Source organism: Chiloscyllium punctatum, chromosome 1 (assembly GCF_047496795.1).
Source record: "Chiloscyllium punctatum isolate Juve2018m chromosome 1, sChiPun1.3, whole genome shotgun sequence".
NCBI classification, from domain to species: Eukaryota; Metazoa; Chordata; class Chondrichthyes; order Orectolobiformes; family Hemiscylliidae; genus Chiloscyllium; species Chiloscyllium punctatum.
This window is the reverse complement of record NC_092739.1, coordinates 114,683,541-114,699,936: the sequence shown is the minus strand read 5'-3', so window position 1 is coordinate 114,699,936 and position 16,396 is coordinate 114,683,541. Positions and strand designations below refer to the sequence as shown.

At 39.7% G+C, this 16,396-nt stretch overlaps 1 protein-coding gene across 3 annotated transcripts in view; it reads right to left on the bottom strand.

Moving 5' to 3' along the window:
- The window catches only part of LOC140478961 (uncharacterized), a 54,899-nt gene extending 42,231 nt beyond the window's left edge, over positions 1-12,668 (bottom strand). For 2 of the 3 annotated variants that reach the window (XM_072572679.1, XM_072572663.1), the window contains exons 1-3: positions 12,474-12,665; positions 12,201-12,308; positions 7,131-7,538 (exon numbers count right to left, since the gene is read on the bottom strand). In XM_072572679.1, the coding sequence (XP_072428780.1) occupies positions 7,131-7,538; positions 12,201-12,261 (469 nt within the window). In that variant the 5' untranslated portion in view covers positions 12,262-12,308; positions 12,474-12,665. Of the gene's footprint in view, positions 1-7,130; positions 7,539-12,200; positions 12,309-12,473 lie in introns of all 3 variants that reach the window. The other variant, XM_072572672.1, reaches the window with a different exon arrangement.
- Between the last annotated feature and the right edge of the window lie 3,728 nt (positions 12,669-16,396).

Genomic DNA, 16,396 nt, shown 5'->3' with positions numbered 1-16,396 from the left:
AAGACTGCTGGAGACCAGGGAGGGACCTGCTCGGCCCCAGGCAGAAGATGACCTTGAAGTGTCAGCAATCAGGGACATGATCCACATACACAAGGAGGAACAGTATATGGTATTCAATAACTCTCATTTCCCAGAAGCTACAGTAGTGTCTGACTGCATAAGAGGAAGAAGAGGTAGGGTGGCTCGGTGGCTAGCACTACTGCCTCACAGCAGCAAAAGTGAGGACTGCAGATGCTGGAGTTTAGAGTCGAGACTGCGGTGCTGGAAAAGCACAGCAGGTCGGGCAGCATCCGAGGAGCAGGAGAATCAATGTTTCGGGCAAAAGCCCTTCATCAGGAATAAGAGCTCCCAGGGCCAGGGACCCAGGTTCAATTCCAGCACCGGGCAACTGTCTCTGTGGAGTTTGTGCATTCTCCCCTATCTGTGTGGGTTTCCTCCAGATGTTCTAGTTTCCTCCCACAATCCAAAGATGTGCAGGTTAGGTGAAACGGCCATGCTAAATTGCCCAAAGTGCTTAGGGATGTGTAGGTTGAGTGCATTAGTCAGCGGTAAATGTAGAGTAATAGGGTAGGGGAATGGGTCTGGGTGAGTTACTCTTTGGAGGGTTGGTGTGGACTTGTTGGGCTAAAGGACCTGTTTCCACACTGTTGGGATTCTATGATTCTTGTTCTTTGAAAACTTATTGACCTCACTCACTGGCATGAGTGGCAATGGCTTGTAAATTTTTGTATAATTTCTTTGTGCTTTAATGATACATTTGGTTATTAGTCTCTCAGTGTCGGACCAAATCATATTATTGCACCATCAGGCATCACTCATAGCCACAGATGAGGTGCCATGGATGGAGGTCTGTGCTGAGAGACTGCTGCATCATAGAAAAGCAAGATGAACAGTGCATATATATGGCATCCTGACACTTTTGGCCCCATTGTTTCATATCCTCTGTGCACAAAAGTGTTGCTGTCAATGAGGTGTCCAGCAGTCTCAGAGACAGTGAGGTCCAGCACACAGAGAAGTGGAGGGCAATGCATTAGGATGGCCAAGCAATAGGGATGCCCCAGGTCTCTGTCATGTCCAGTTAATGGGTCTCTGAACAGTGTTCTTTCCCTTCAAAACTCTATCATGGGTGGGTGCTGCAGCTTCAAGGTCAAATTATTTATCCCACCCCCTCCAAGCAAGGGTGCAGCCACTTTATTCCCCTTTGCGCACTTTTGATTCCCAGCCTAATGGAAAGTGACAGTGAGCATTTCTCAGTCAATATCTTCCAGCCTCCACCTTAACAATTCAAAAAGCTCTAAACATCCCCCTCTGGTAGTCCATACTGTAAACACGATATGCTTTGCACCTCACAAAGTCCCTACCCAACCCCTCTCCATGCACCCGCACCTGCCTATTCTTCCCACCCAGCCGTGGCATACAAGGTGAACATGCCAGGTGTGGTTATACACAGCAGCCCCTTGTAACCAAGGTTCTCTCAACTGTGGACAGCCATAATTCCCCACCCCTGAAATGTAGTTGCAGCATTTCAATGCCAGTTGCTAGTACTCCCTGCTCTGCAAGTCTGCACTTCCCGAGTGGACTGCCAGTGTATTGGAGAGGAAGGATGCTTGTGGAGTTGAAGGGATGGCAGATACTGAGTGTTAATGTCCATGGACAAAGGGTGTGCAAGGCTGGTGTCTATGTATCATGCCCCAGGCTGCAGTTTGGCCATAGGCAACATGGAGATCATTGGTAACAAGTGAGGAGCTAAATCTACTAGGTTTCCATGTTGGGTTTTTTTCAACATTCAGCTTTGGTAAAATAAATATCAAACAGAGTGAGTTGTGCCGTTAGCAAGGAATAATGTCTCTTAATTGGCAAACTGCAAGAAATTTGCCACACCCCTTGAACAAAGCATAAAGAATAAAGTGAGTTGTTCCCAATGTCAGGATGGGCCCCACCCAGACTTCTCATTCAACTCTGCCACATGTCACTATAGCCCATGTCACTCAGACCCTAACAAGAATCTGCCTAATGTACCCAGACCTGGAAAAAATACACAGGTTGAATTAAGGCATAATGATAGGGTCAAATAGAAGATTTGCTTTTTAGCCAGTGCAGACTAAACTCCAAATTGGCTTACGGTGACACTGGGTCAAACTTATACAAATGCTACAACAGCAAAACACTATTGATGCTGGAAATTTAAAGTAAAACCAGAAAATGCTGGAGCAGGTCAGGAAGCATCTGTGGAGAGAAAGACAGTCAGACCAATGGCCCTTCATCAGAAAATATATTCATTTTTGACACTGATATCATTTACCTCGATTAGCATGAAAGTCAACCAAACCAAATTCCCTAACGCCCTAGCCCCTTTGCTGAGATTTCAACCTCAGACTTAGCTGATATTTATGTAAATTGCAACAAGTTTACATGCAATGAATGTAGGAATCTGCTGGAGCTTATCTACCTACCTACCTATAAAGTCACAGAGGAATCTTCAAATCAACATTTCTGAATTGGTCCCTTTTTTGGTCAATCACAGGAAATTGGGAAGGGATAGTCGATGCATGGGCAATAAATCCATAAATAACCAAGGAAGGAGAAGTACACATGGTCTTTTCTCATGGTCAGTATTCACAATTGGCTGTTCATCTGGTTTGCAGAGTGACGCTAACAGTTCAAGTTTAAGTCCTGTACTGGCTGAGATAACCATGAGAACCCTCACCCCTCAGCCAAGATGTGGTCATCCTCAGATTAAACTCACCACCGGTTACTTCTCTCTAATGAGCCTTTGCCCTCTAGGACTATGGTGACTTCATTTTACTTTTTGTTAACATTGACACATTATTGTGGAGGCATTGGCATTGTAGTGATGCCACTGAAGTGGTAATCTAGAATCCCAGGCTAAGGTTTTGAGAACATGGATTCTAATTTTACCACGGCAGGTGGTGAATTTGAATCAATATTAAACAATCTGAATTAAAGAGCTAGTCAAGTGGTGACCACGTTAACCATTTAGTTTTCTAATGCCTTTAGAGAAAGAAATCTTTTATCTTTACTTGGTCTGGCCTGCATGTGACTTCTGACCTACAGCAATATGGTTGACTCTTAACTGTCCTCTGTGCAATTAGGATTAGGCAATAAATGCTGCCCTAGCCAGAGATATTGTCAGCAAATAAAATAAAACATGAAAAGATCCTAAGTGTCACTTTCTTTGACTACTTGTACCTCACCATCTTCCAGTCCAAAGATGCTTCTGAAATAAATACAACAGATGTTAGAGAAAGATACTCAGCATTTTCCCCTTTAGTTCAAACATTGTTTTTTTTTTCTCTATTCCTCCCGAGGTGTCCCAGAAGCTTGAACTCATTGTATACTTTTGCCAACAGTTTTAGTAAGTTGTCCAATTTCACACCATCCAAGTTCTTGGCATGAAATGTATTTTTCAGTGGTAATCCGTAAACAGTTATTTGTTGCGAATAGTTGATTGTAGGCTGGAGTCTCCTGGAAACAGAATGTGAAATAAAACTGAACTGTCTCGGGAGGTATACAAGACTGGGAAAAAGTACAGCTACATTTCAGAACAAAACTAATTTAATGAGTATGACAATGCCAATCAATATTTAAAACAGTGAAAATTTGATGGAATAATGGTATTAAAGTAGAATAGCTAGCCTGGCCTAATATTAATATGATATTCAAAATTCTATAATATTATAACCAGAGGAAATGAAAGCTCATTATATTCCTTTAACTTGTAAGAGCTTAAACTATGTGTTATGCATTTTAAACATTAACTTTCTTTGGCATAACACTGCTGAAGCTTTCCTTCCTTTTCATTTTGGCATCTACAATTTAATCTGTGGTTCACTGTTTTCAAGTACAAGTTATTTGTAAAGAGTCAATGATAAAATGGCCTTTCATTCAGAAAGAGCTAATGCAGCCCTCATAGGGTTAATGAAATTTCACTTTTAATCAGCAGAGAATATTCACTGGTGGAATGCTTCGACAGAATGTTCTATTCTGCTGTTGCTATGGAGAAAGCACAAAGAGTGAGTCTAATAAAGCAACAGAGGCTTTAGTCACCACCAAGCAAAAATCAAGTTTGAGATAATCACAGCACACTTGCTTTTCATCAAGGTTGTACTGCACCAGTAACAAATCAAAACTGTGAAATGATCTCAACATGCACAGAAAAGGCAAGATTTTGTCAATAATGCCATGAGAAACTTACCTCTGACTAAACTAGGAATCTGCTATTCATCAAAAACCAATCAAATCTTTCTCCTAAAATAATGGTGAGCCAAACAGTACTTCCCCTTTTCTTTCAGTTTCAAAAAATTAGAAATTTACATGAAAGGATGCCATTCAGCCCACCATATCTGCACCAGGTGACAAATGGATATCCAGCCTAATCCCACCTTTTTGGTCTTGCTCAATAGCCTTTTAGCTTATGGCACTTCAAGTACAGGTCCGACCTATCAAATGTTGTCAGGATTTCTGCATCTGATATCCTTTAAACAGTAAATATTAGATCCCCTTCACTCTCTGCCTGAAGAGAATTTCCCCTCAAAATCTTCCCTAATTCTCTCACCCTAAATCTATGATTATGGATCCCTCAACCAAGAGAATCAGGTCCTGAATGTGATTCAAACTCAAAGCTTTTAACTGAGAGTCAGACCTGCAACCCATTGGACTACTAGCCCTCCCTCCACTCTTTCTAAACCCCTCATAATTCTAGACATTTTAATTAAAGCCCCTCTCAAACTCCTTTTCCCAGTATTACAGAATTATTATTGTGCAAAAGGTGACCAATCAAGCCATCATGTCTGCACAGCTCTCCAAATAAACATTAAGACTTTGTCCTGCCCTTTTCCCATGCCATGCACATTGTTTCTATTCAAATAAGCATCTAATCCTCTCTTGAAAACACCAGGCTGACCAATCTTTCAACCTAACTAACATTTTCAGTCCATGCAACATCTTTGTCAATGTTCTCTGTAGGTAAAAACAATGACTGCAGATGCTGGAAACCAGATTCTGGATTAGTGGTGCTGGAAATGCACAGCAGTTCAGGCAACATCTGAGGACAGTAAGTTCAACGTTTCGGGCAAAAGCCCTTCATCAGAAATAAATCTCTGTACCCTCTTTGAAGCAATCACATTTTTCCTGCACAACTGCGAGCAGTACTCCAGCACCAGCCTAACTTGTGTTACTGTATATACAATGCTAGAACAACCCCGTGCTCTTAAATTCTGTGCTTCAGCTTATAAAAGGAAGTATCCTGTAAATCATCATAACAATCTTTTCTACTTGTCCAGCTTGCTTTAGGGATCTGTGAACATTCATTTAAACTCATCAATATTCTACCATTTACTTGTGAATTCCTTTGCCTTCTTAACCTTACCAAAATGCAACTTTTGTATTCATTCACAAGATGTGGGCATTATTGGTTAGGCCAGTATTTTATTGCCCATCTGGGAGTTAAGAGTCAATTGCTGTGGTCTGGAGTCACATGTAGACCATACTCGGTAAAGGTGGCACACTTTCTTCCCTAAAGGACATTTTTATAATTGACAGTAATTACATGGCCATCATGAGGTTTCTCAGATGAATTCAGATTTCACCGTGTACCATGGTAGGATTCGAAACCATATACCAAAATATTGATCTGCATCAGGATTGCTCATCTGGTTATATTACCACACATCCCTGAACATTCTCACTTTCCTGGACTGAACTCCACAACTTGGCTGATATGAACACCCACTTGATGCCTTTTTATAATCTATAGCTTTCTCAAAATTGCCTCAAAACATCTTAATCATGCCCTTTGCATTCACATCCAAACCATTGATATATACATATGCTTAATTAATACAACTTCAGGCGATAGGCAAATGGATAGTAAAACTCAAATTTCCAAAAAACATTCTGTCTGGGTTGCACAATTCTGCCACCAACTTTGTGAAAATGACATTTTGCTGGTTGCCTGACTACTGAACAGCCTGAAGTTCCACTAATAGCTTACTGGGCACAAAATAAACTCAACACAGAAAGTTTTATGTTGTCATTTCAAATCTAAACATTTTTTTAGCAATGTTAAAACGTTAATAATGCACTTATTTATTGCTATAAAACTTTATGGCACTGCCAGTCAACCATTAATTTCATTCTTTCAAGTTTCAGTTACTAGAATAAACCATAAAAAATTTTAAAATGTGAAAAGTAAAGCTTCACCTTTCTGTCTTTTCCTCATCTCTTATAATTCAGTCTTTCTTTCCCTCTGTTTTGTTCTTGTTCTGTGTCTGATTTGATGTTGCATTTACTGAACAACATCAACTTGTGGAACTGAATCCAGTCCAAACTAGACAGCATAGGTTTAAGGTGAGAGGCAAAAGATTTAAAAGTGACCTGAGGGGCAACTTTTCACCCAGAGAGTGATACTTATATGGAATGAGCTGCCAGAGGAAGTGGTAGAGGTGAGAACAATTACAAACAATGAAAAGACATTTAGACAGGTACATGAATTGGAAAGGTTTAGAGAGATATGGGCCTCATGCACGCAAACGGGACTAGATTAGTTTAGAAAACCTGATTTGCATGGGTGAGTTGAGTCGAAGGGTCTGTTTCTGTGCGGTATGACTCAGTGACACTAACATGTGTCTTAGCTGAACTGTAGTCCCTTTTGTCAAGGAATATTCAATTTATAAATATTTTGTTAATAATAAATATTCCCCAGAAATTTTCCAAATGATGTTAAAATTGGTAACACATTTGCTCCACAAAGCGTAAAAGAAACTGTTTTTATACTTGGTTAAAATTCTTTTAATGTGTAATTGAGTATGAGTATTATATGTAAGGTAAGAAAACCAAAATGTCATAATTCTGAAGCAAAATAAGGTAGATGCTCGAAATCTGAAATTAAAAGTATAAAATACTAGAAATATTCAGCAGGTCTGGAAGCATCTGTGGAGAAAGTAGACCATAATGTGTGGTAGTTAAGTTGCAGTTCCTCAGTTTGCTGAAAATCAAATATTTAATTTCCACATGCAATAGAAGTGAAGGGATGGTTTTCTATATTACTGCTAATACCTAAACCTTAGTTAACACCAAAAACAGATGCAAAACCAAAATTTTTGAAGTACCTTCATGTTGCCAAATATGGTTATTAGCCTCTTTACAGATGATTTGATCTTTTAAAGTTCGCCACTTGCTTAATTTGCCTTTTTCATGTGAGATGTGAACTTTGTTCGTCCCATGCTTTATGCTGAGATGCAAGCTGAAACCTTCAAGAGTTAAATGACCCCGTTTGCTACATATCCACGCCTGAAGTTGACCACTGGCACATGGTTCCAGTTTCACTGTTCCAAATTTGTTAGCTTTGTGAACAGTCAGACACTGCTCAGTTTTAAGACTGACTATGGAGTTTAGGTGAGAATCCCATCTCCATTGCTGCTGCTCAGAATCTGGGTTGCAGTCAGTGAGAGATATTCTATTCTTCTCATTGTTTGCACGGATACATTTGTCCAGATGCATATTTTTGATGTTGAAGCCTAGAATATTTAATAGCAAAGTAAGATGTAAAACATAAATAACATTATATATCAAGGAGAAATTTTTAAAGTATTAAATATACATGTAGTAAAAATATGCATTCATATTTATTCACTTTCTTTTTGTAATATTATGAAGTATCTAAATCTGAAGGAATGGATTTGATGAAGAATGGTGTTTCAAATTTTGTGCTTTTTTCAGTGCTTAAATAAATAAATCATCTTTGGTCTAAAATTGCTTGTTCTGTTGTCATTAAAATACTTATCCTCAGAAGAACAAATTTATAAGTCCACAGGTTTATAAAAATTTAACCAAAGTATTATTTTGCTTAACTAATTAATTTTAACTTATGAACATTGATAAAACCCAAGGACAAGAATGTAAACTCAAAGTTTTAGGTGAGGAATATAAATATAATTGTTTTCTTGACTTTTGGAATTGAGGGATTAGAGTAGAATCATAGTTTCAATGTTTGAATTCTGAAGAAATTATTTGACTTCTGGGCGTTTTTATGAATTATACGTATATTGAGACAAAATTTGGGCAAGAAAAGGTTGAACCTGGGGCATCAAAACTACCCAACCTGGACAGAAAGGCTTCAGCACAATTGTTTAAAACATCATCACAAAGCAGCAATACTGTGCTGTTGATGGACAGCAAAATATTGCAACAGATGTAAGCAGAATGTTTGGGAAGAATTCTGCATGCCCAGCAAAATGTTTTCTCGTACTGGAGGGGAAATAGCGATCTTGATGCACTCTGCTAAATATTGAGCTCCAGATCATGAAATACTGAGTAAGAAAAGCCCATTCAGTGAGTTCATCCAACCAGAGAATCTCTACGTTCTCCCAAAGCACCATTTACTTTGTTCTTAAATAAATCCAAAGATTTCTCCTGTTGCCTATCTGAGAGCCCATGTTACGTTTTGATCATTCTCCATACTCAGCAGAACTGAAGGACATTGACAACAGACCAACAGAGTTCCAAGTGCAGTGTGAGGAAGACACTTTGAAATTCGTCACTCTGGATATTACATGCCCCAGCCCTGGGTGGGACAAGACATGTAGTACAGTGAAGTGATTAGCTTACCATCTTGCCACATACTCCCAAGCTGCCCCTCATAACAGAGTATAGATGCTAAAAAATTGGAGGCTAACCATCTATGTAAATAAATTATTAACGATCAAATGAGATTTTTAAAAGATCAATTGACCCCAACATTATAATGCCCACATCATAACATGGTTGCCCTGGGCAGTCAGATAGAAATGAGATTCATAATTCTTTATAAAGTGTATAAACTAGGTGTAGGGGGCAGTCCTACAATTGGAGGGAATTTGTCCATTGGGGCACACTCTTAAGAAGGTAGGAAACATGCTTCCTTCAGACCCACAGATTCTTTCAAACCCTCACTCCAACCGCCTCTTGACCCTTCTCCCTTATTTTCCAAATGTTCCTCAGCCCAAAGCTCAGACCTACCTGGATCCAGGATTAATTGGTCCTCCTGCATGGGGCTGTAAGCAATTTCAACAGCACCCAGTAGAGAGCTCTAGCTCTTGCTGCTGCTGTTCTGGGTGCCAGATTTGGTTGTCAACAGCTCTCAGGGATGGGATTCCATTCCAGAGAGAGAGGGAATGTCCCACTTGGAGCTTATTTTGCCCATCTGTGGTGAATAATAGCTGTGGGGTGGGCTTCTAACCAGTTGGCCACTAACCATTCTTTTTTTTTTGGGGGGGGGGGAAGTAGAGCAAGTAGTTTGACACCCAGCCATAATTTTCTGCCCAATATTACCTGGAAGAAGATGGCACTGTTACTGAGTTCTAATTCTCTTGTTCCCCAGTACTGTAGAACAGTATGCGTTCTACATCTTCAACCATTTTCTTCCTCAACTACAACAAAGACCTTTCTCTTCCTCTTAAATAAATATTTACACAACCAAACCTTTATAATATTACCTACTCTAATTTTCATTATTGCTCCCCAGTTCCATTTAGCTCAACTATTCATATATATATAATCCTAATACTCCATCAAATTTATCAGTCACATTCTTCCAAATTTTCTGTTTCACCAATTCCATCTATCATAATCTTCTCAATTGTTAGCTTTTTCCACACTTGGTATAAGTTTTTGTAGTACAAATAGAACATAGAACATAGAAAAATACAGCGCAGTACAGCCCCTTCGGCCCTCGATGTTGCGCTGACCGAAGCCGACCTAACCTACACTAGCCCAATAACCTCCATATGCCTATCCAATGTCCGCTTGAATGACCATAAAGAGGGAGAGTCCACCACTACTATTGGCAGGGCATTCCATGAACTCACAACCCGCTGAGTAAAGAATCTACCCCTAACATCTGTCCTATACCAACCTCCCCTTAATTTAAAGCTGTGTCCCCTAGTAACAGCTGGCTCCATACGCGGAAAAAGGTTCTCACTGTCAACCCTATCTAAACCCCTAATCATCTTGTACACCTCTATCAAATCTCCCCTAAACCTTCTTTTCTCCAATGAGAACAGCCCCAAGTGCCTCAGCCTTTCCTCATACGATCTTCCTACCATGCCAGGCAACATCCTGGTAAACCTCCTCTGCACCTGTTCCAGTGCCTCCACATCCTTCCTATAGTATGGCGACCAAAACTGTACACAATACTCTAGATAAGGCCGCACCAGAGTCTTATACAACTGCAACATGACCTCAGGACTCCGGAACTCAATTCCTCTACCAATAAAGCCCAGTACGCCATATGCCTTCTTCACAGCACTATTTACCTGGGTGGCAACTTTCAGAGATCTGTGTACATGGACACCAAGATCCCTCTGCTCATCCACACTACCAAGTAGCCTACCATTAGCCCAGTAATCCATCTTCTTATTACTCCTACCAAAGTGAATGACTTCACACTTAGCTACATTGAACTCCATTTGCCACCTTACTGCCCAGCTCTGCAACTTATCTATATCCCGCTGTAATCTGCCACATCCTTCTTCGCTGTCCACCACTCCACCGACTTTCGTATCATCCGCAAACTTGCTCACCCAGCCTTCAAGCCCCTCCTCCAGGTCATTTATAAAAATGACAAACAGCAATGGTCCCAAAACAGATCCTTGTGGAACACCACTAGTAACTGCACTCCAAGATGAACCTTTACCATCCACTACTACCCTCTATCTCCTTCCAGCCAGCCAATTCCTAATCCAAACCTCTAATGCACCCTCAATGCCATACCTCCATAATTTTTGCAGTAGCCTACCATGGGGTACCTTATATGTAATGGGCACACAATGACCATTCAGGCAAGCTACAACAGGGACTCTGCACTGTCACAATCCTTAGACTCTTCAAGGAACTAATGGGCCTCACCCAACTTGTGTCTTCGAAGATAACAAAGAGGATGGATGAAGGTAGTGCAGCAGATGCTGTGTACATGATGTTCAAAAAGTATTTGATAAAGTTTTATGTAATATATTTGTTATCAAAATGAAAGTCAATGACATTCAAAAGCAGCAGATGCAACATGGATATGAAATTTAGTCAGAGACAGAATACATTTGGTTCTGATATAATGCAATAGTCCCATTCTTGTGCAATCTTAAATTATAAGAAAATTGTGCAGTAGTTATGCCATTTTAAACTAATGGGGCCAGAATCACATTATAGCCAATACAGGTAAGGAAAGTTCATGTTCTACAAATAATGGTCTAAATTCTTCAATTGCATTAAAGACACACGTGTTATAGCAGAACAGACTGTACATGGAGTCATAAGAAGATGAAAACTTTTTCTCGACTGAAGGGAAGTAATCAGGGATTAGCTTCAAGGACATCTGCTACTTTTGAAATATATTAATGACAGGAACTTGGGTATAGAGAGTATGATGATACCAAAACTAGGAACATGAGAAACAATGAGAAAAAGAAACTTTAGGAAGGCACAGACTACTGACATGGCAACTGAAATTTAATGCAGAGAAATGTGAAATCATATATTTGAAAGGAAGACTAGGGAGAAATAATATATATGTACTAACTGATAAAACTTTTTTTAAAGGGTTACAGAAATAGAAAAACAGAATTTGTTTAATTAAATAAATTTGGACAGAGCGGCACAGTGGCTCAATGGTAAGCATTGCTGCCTCACAGCACCAGGGACCTTTATGGGTTTGCGCATTCTCCCTGTGCCTGTGTGGGTTTCCTCCAAGTTCTCCAGTTTCCTCTCATAGTGCAAAGATGTGTAGGTTAGGTGGATTGGCCATGCTAAATTGCCGATAATGCCCGGGGATGTGCTGGCTAGTTGGATTAGCCATGGGAAATGCAGGGGTGGAGAGGTGGGATGCTGTTCGAAGGGTCAGTGTGGAGTTGATGGGCTGAATGGTCTGCTTCCACACTGTCAGGATTCTATGCACAAAACAAGCAACATTTATCCTGATGCCAGTTTAAGCAGTTCTGTAGCCAACAGTTAATACACTGGGTAAAACACAATTTTATGTTTTGTTCCCCAAGTTGGCCAATGACACCACAATTCATCTTTCACCACTGGTATTTCATTAGAGCCAGTAATGTTTTCCGTCCTGGTTCTGCATTAGAGGGCTTTTTTAAAATCTAGTTAAATGCTGCATCCTGCATTTAATCAAATATAAACAGGGAAATTAACCTTACCTTCAAACCTCTCTATCTGAAACAAGTAGAAAATGTACAACACCATAATGACACTCTTCATTGTGGCTTCCCCTCTTCTGGTTTCACACGTCTTTCTAACGGTACTATCTGAAGGAAGGGTGGGGATAAGCATTAAGTTACAATTGCTGTAATTGCACTTTTTTTCGCGTTGAATACAACGTTTACCCTGGGTAGATAATAAATATCGTAAACAATTAAAACAAGTTTTGAGATCCCCCCTCCGTGACTTTCCCTTCACAAAATATTACTCACCACCTTGTTATTAGTTCTTGCTTCAACGCTAGTAGATAATTTTGTAACGATTTGTTTTCCCAAAGCAGATAAATTGGACCGAATGCTGTAACTTAAGTACAGACTGAATTGTTAAACAGCTTCGTTTGATATGGGCCCTCTAGCGCTTGGTTGAGTTAGTTGTGAGGGAAAAAAATAGAATTCAATAATAGATGAACTGGTGTGATTTCTAATAATTGAAACAGTTCCGATTAAACAAAGTGACTGCATCCTCTAACCTGGCACTCTTATTTTAAATAATACCTCAACTGTATCCTGTTACAACCGGAGAAGGATTGTTTTAAAACTATTGAATTCCCAGTGACCAACTAAAGGATTCACAAAACAAGATTTCAAGTTCGCTACGTTTATTGTGATAAAAACTAAAATAAACATGCACTTAAGATTACTATTAGGAGGCAACTAATTACAAATTACCCGAAATTACAAAAATAACATGTTTTATGAGCAATTTAGCACACACAAAAAAACTCATACTGCATTCTATTCAGAGAAAATCATCTCTTTAAAAGACGTAAAATCTCTATAGTCCTTCAGGACCATTCTCTCATTAAAGAGAGAGAGAGACTACTAGTGGTGGTTTAACTTGAGGGTCACCACGCCTGGGGCCAGGAGAGAGAGAGTCCTTCATGGTAAGCTCAGGTGGTGTGGGAATTGAACCCAGTTTGTTGGCATCTGTCTGCACCTAACTGACCATTCCATCCTATTACTGTCAAGCTAGAGGATCAATCTTAGTTCAATGAAGAGTGCAGAAGGGCATGCCAGGAGTAGTACCAGACACACCTAAAAATGAGGTGTCAACCTCTTGAAACTACAAAATAGGATTACTTGTCAAACAGTACAAACTGCAAGTGTTCGGCAGAGTTTAGTAACACAACCAATGGTTCAGATCTAAGTTTTGTAGTCTGTAAAAAAGGAGATCTAATTGAGGTGTATAAGTTGCAAAAGAATTGACAAAGTAGATGTAGAAAGGATGTTTCCTCCTGTAGGACAATCTAGAAGGAGAAGGCATACTTTTAGGATAAGGGGTAGCAGAATTAAAACAAAGAGGAGGAGAAATTTCTCCTGCCAAAAGGTCATGAATCTGTGGAATTCACTGCTCTAGAGTAGGTTGGATTCCAGGATTTGAATAAATTCAAGGAGAAGATAGACAGATTTTTAACTAGCAATGGGTTGAAGGGTTATGGAAAGTGGGCAGGAGAGTGGATTTGAGATCAAAATGAGATCAGGCCTGATTGTATTTAAATGGCAGAACAGGCTCTAGGGGCTGAATTGCCTACTCCTGCTCCTGGTTCTTATTTTCTTTAAGTCCTGCCATATTCGGTTATGAATGGTGGTGGATTATTAAACAACTCATTGGAGATGGCAGCTCCACAAATACTCCCATCTTCAATAATGGGAGAATCTGGCACATCACTGCAAAAGACAAGGCTGAAGCATGTGCAATAATCTTTATCTTGAAATGTTGAGTGGATCCATTTCAGATTTCTCCAAGCAGTCCCCAGCAACACAAATGTCAGTTTCCCGTCAATTCAATTCACTCACTTGTAGGCATCGGATGCTGCAAAACTACGGACTCTAACAACATTTTGGCAATAGAACTGAAAACGAGAGCTCAAAATATGCTACGCTCTAGCCAAGCTGTTCCAGTACAGCTATAACACTGGCATCTACTCAAAAATGTGGAAAATTACCCAGGTATCTCCTATGCACAAAAACTAGGACAACTCCAACCTGGCCAATTATCACCCATAAGTATATTCTGTGTCTAGTCTTTAATATCAGTAAATTGATGAAATGTGTCATTAATAGTGCTATCAGGCAGCACTTACTTAGCAATAACCTGCTCACTGATGCTCAGTTTGAATCCTGCCAGAGCCACTTAGCTCCTGATCTCATTTCAACTTTGATTCAAACATGAACAAAAGAGCTGAATTCCAGAGGTGAAGTGAAAGTGACTGACTTTGAAATGCAGACTTCTTTCTGATTGACTGTGGCATCAAGGAACCCTGGTAAAGTAGACATAGTGGAAATCGGGAAAACTCTTGTTGGTTGGAGTCATACCTGGTACGTAGGAAGGTAGTGGAGATTGCAGGATAGTGTCCTTAGCTCAACCATTTTCAGCTGCTTCACCAATAACTTTCCTTCCTTCATTAGATCAGAAGTGGGAATGTTTGCTGAAAACAGCACAATGTTCAACACCATTCATGACTCCTCAGGTACTGAAGCAACAAGATCTACACAATAGCCAGGCTTGGCAGACAAGTGGCAAGTTCAGCAGGTTAGAGGGAAGGTAATTGAAACGTTGACCTTTATTTCAAAGGGAATGAAGTGGAAAAATTGCTAAAACTATTCAAAGCAACAGCCAAACCCACAGCTGGAATACTGTGAACCATCTTGGGCCCCTTATCTACAGATGATACCAGACCTGCTGAGTTTCTCCAGCATTCTGTGTTTCTAATTTGAATGGCAATAGATTGTTGAAGGGGGATGTGTAACAAGACCTAGATGTGCTTGTACTGCAGTCACTGAAAGTAAACATGCTGTTGTAGCAATAGAGAAGGTGGCAAAGAGTATATTGGCTTTCAAAGTGAAAGGTTTTGAGTACAGGAGGAGGGATGTCTTCCTGCAGTTGCATAGGGCCTGGGGTATTGTGTACAATTTTAGACTCTTTATCTGAGGAAGAATATTCTGGAGTGAGTGCAAGGAAAATTTACCAGACTGATTCCTGGGATGACAGGGCTAGCATATGAAGAGTGACTGGATCACTTAGGACTACATTCGCTAGAGCTTAGAAGAATGAGATGTGGTTTCATAGAAACCGATAAAATTCTAACAGGACTACACATTGTAAACACAGGAAGGATGTTCTCAGTGACCCAGGGATCACAGCTTAAGGATAAGGGATAAGCTATTTAGGACTGAGATGAGGGAAAATTTCTTCACCCACAGAATTGTGGTCCTGTGGAATTCTCTGCCATGGAAACATGATCTTAACCTCTTAGTCTTTGTCAAAAAAATGTAAAACCAAAATACCAGACTATTTTGCTGGAGTTTTTTATTTTTTAAAAGTCATACACAGGATATAGGAACTACTAGCAAAACCCACCCCCAATTTCCCAGAGGCCAGTCAAACACATTACTTTGGATCGAGGTCACATATAGGCCAGACCAGGTAAGAATGGCAGTTTCCTTCCCAAGAACATTAGTGAACTCAATATTTTTTTTCCCTGACAATCAACAACAGTTTCATGGTCATCCTGAGACTCTTAATTCCATATTTTTTTTTAAAAAATGAATTCAAATTCCACCATTTGCTATGGTGGGATTCAAACCTGGGTCCCTAGAACATTACCAGAGTCTCTGGAGTAATAATCGAGTGATAATACTAGGAGGCCATCACTTCCTTTTGCTATTTTATCTTTTAAAGGTTGTTCGCAATGCAAGGAAAAAGCAATGTAATTGCTAATGCTTTTTCAAGAACGTAACCTTAATCTAATTGTCTAAGTAGCAAAGAAGGCAGCAGAGACATTTGTATAGATTATGTGCAAACTGCAAATAAGAATGATCATGTGTATATTTTTCATCTTTAGTAATTTAATTTTGTCCACATTTAACAAGGTGTATGTAAAACATTTTATTTCTTCCCAAGAATGGAGGTGTTAATGAAGTCACTTTATGTTTAATGTTGCTTGGATGAAGCTCTTGTAGTGCAGTACGTAGCAATCCTGCCTCTGCAACAGAAACTCTAGGTTCAAGTTTCATTTTAAGACCTGACAGACAAGGAAGGTTTGTGTGTAACATTAAATTTCAATTTGCAAACCTTTTTGACATATGGGAATGGCAGGTAGCAAGTGGTAGATTTCTGGTCAGCTACATGATGG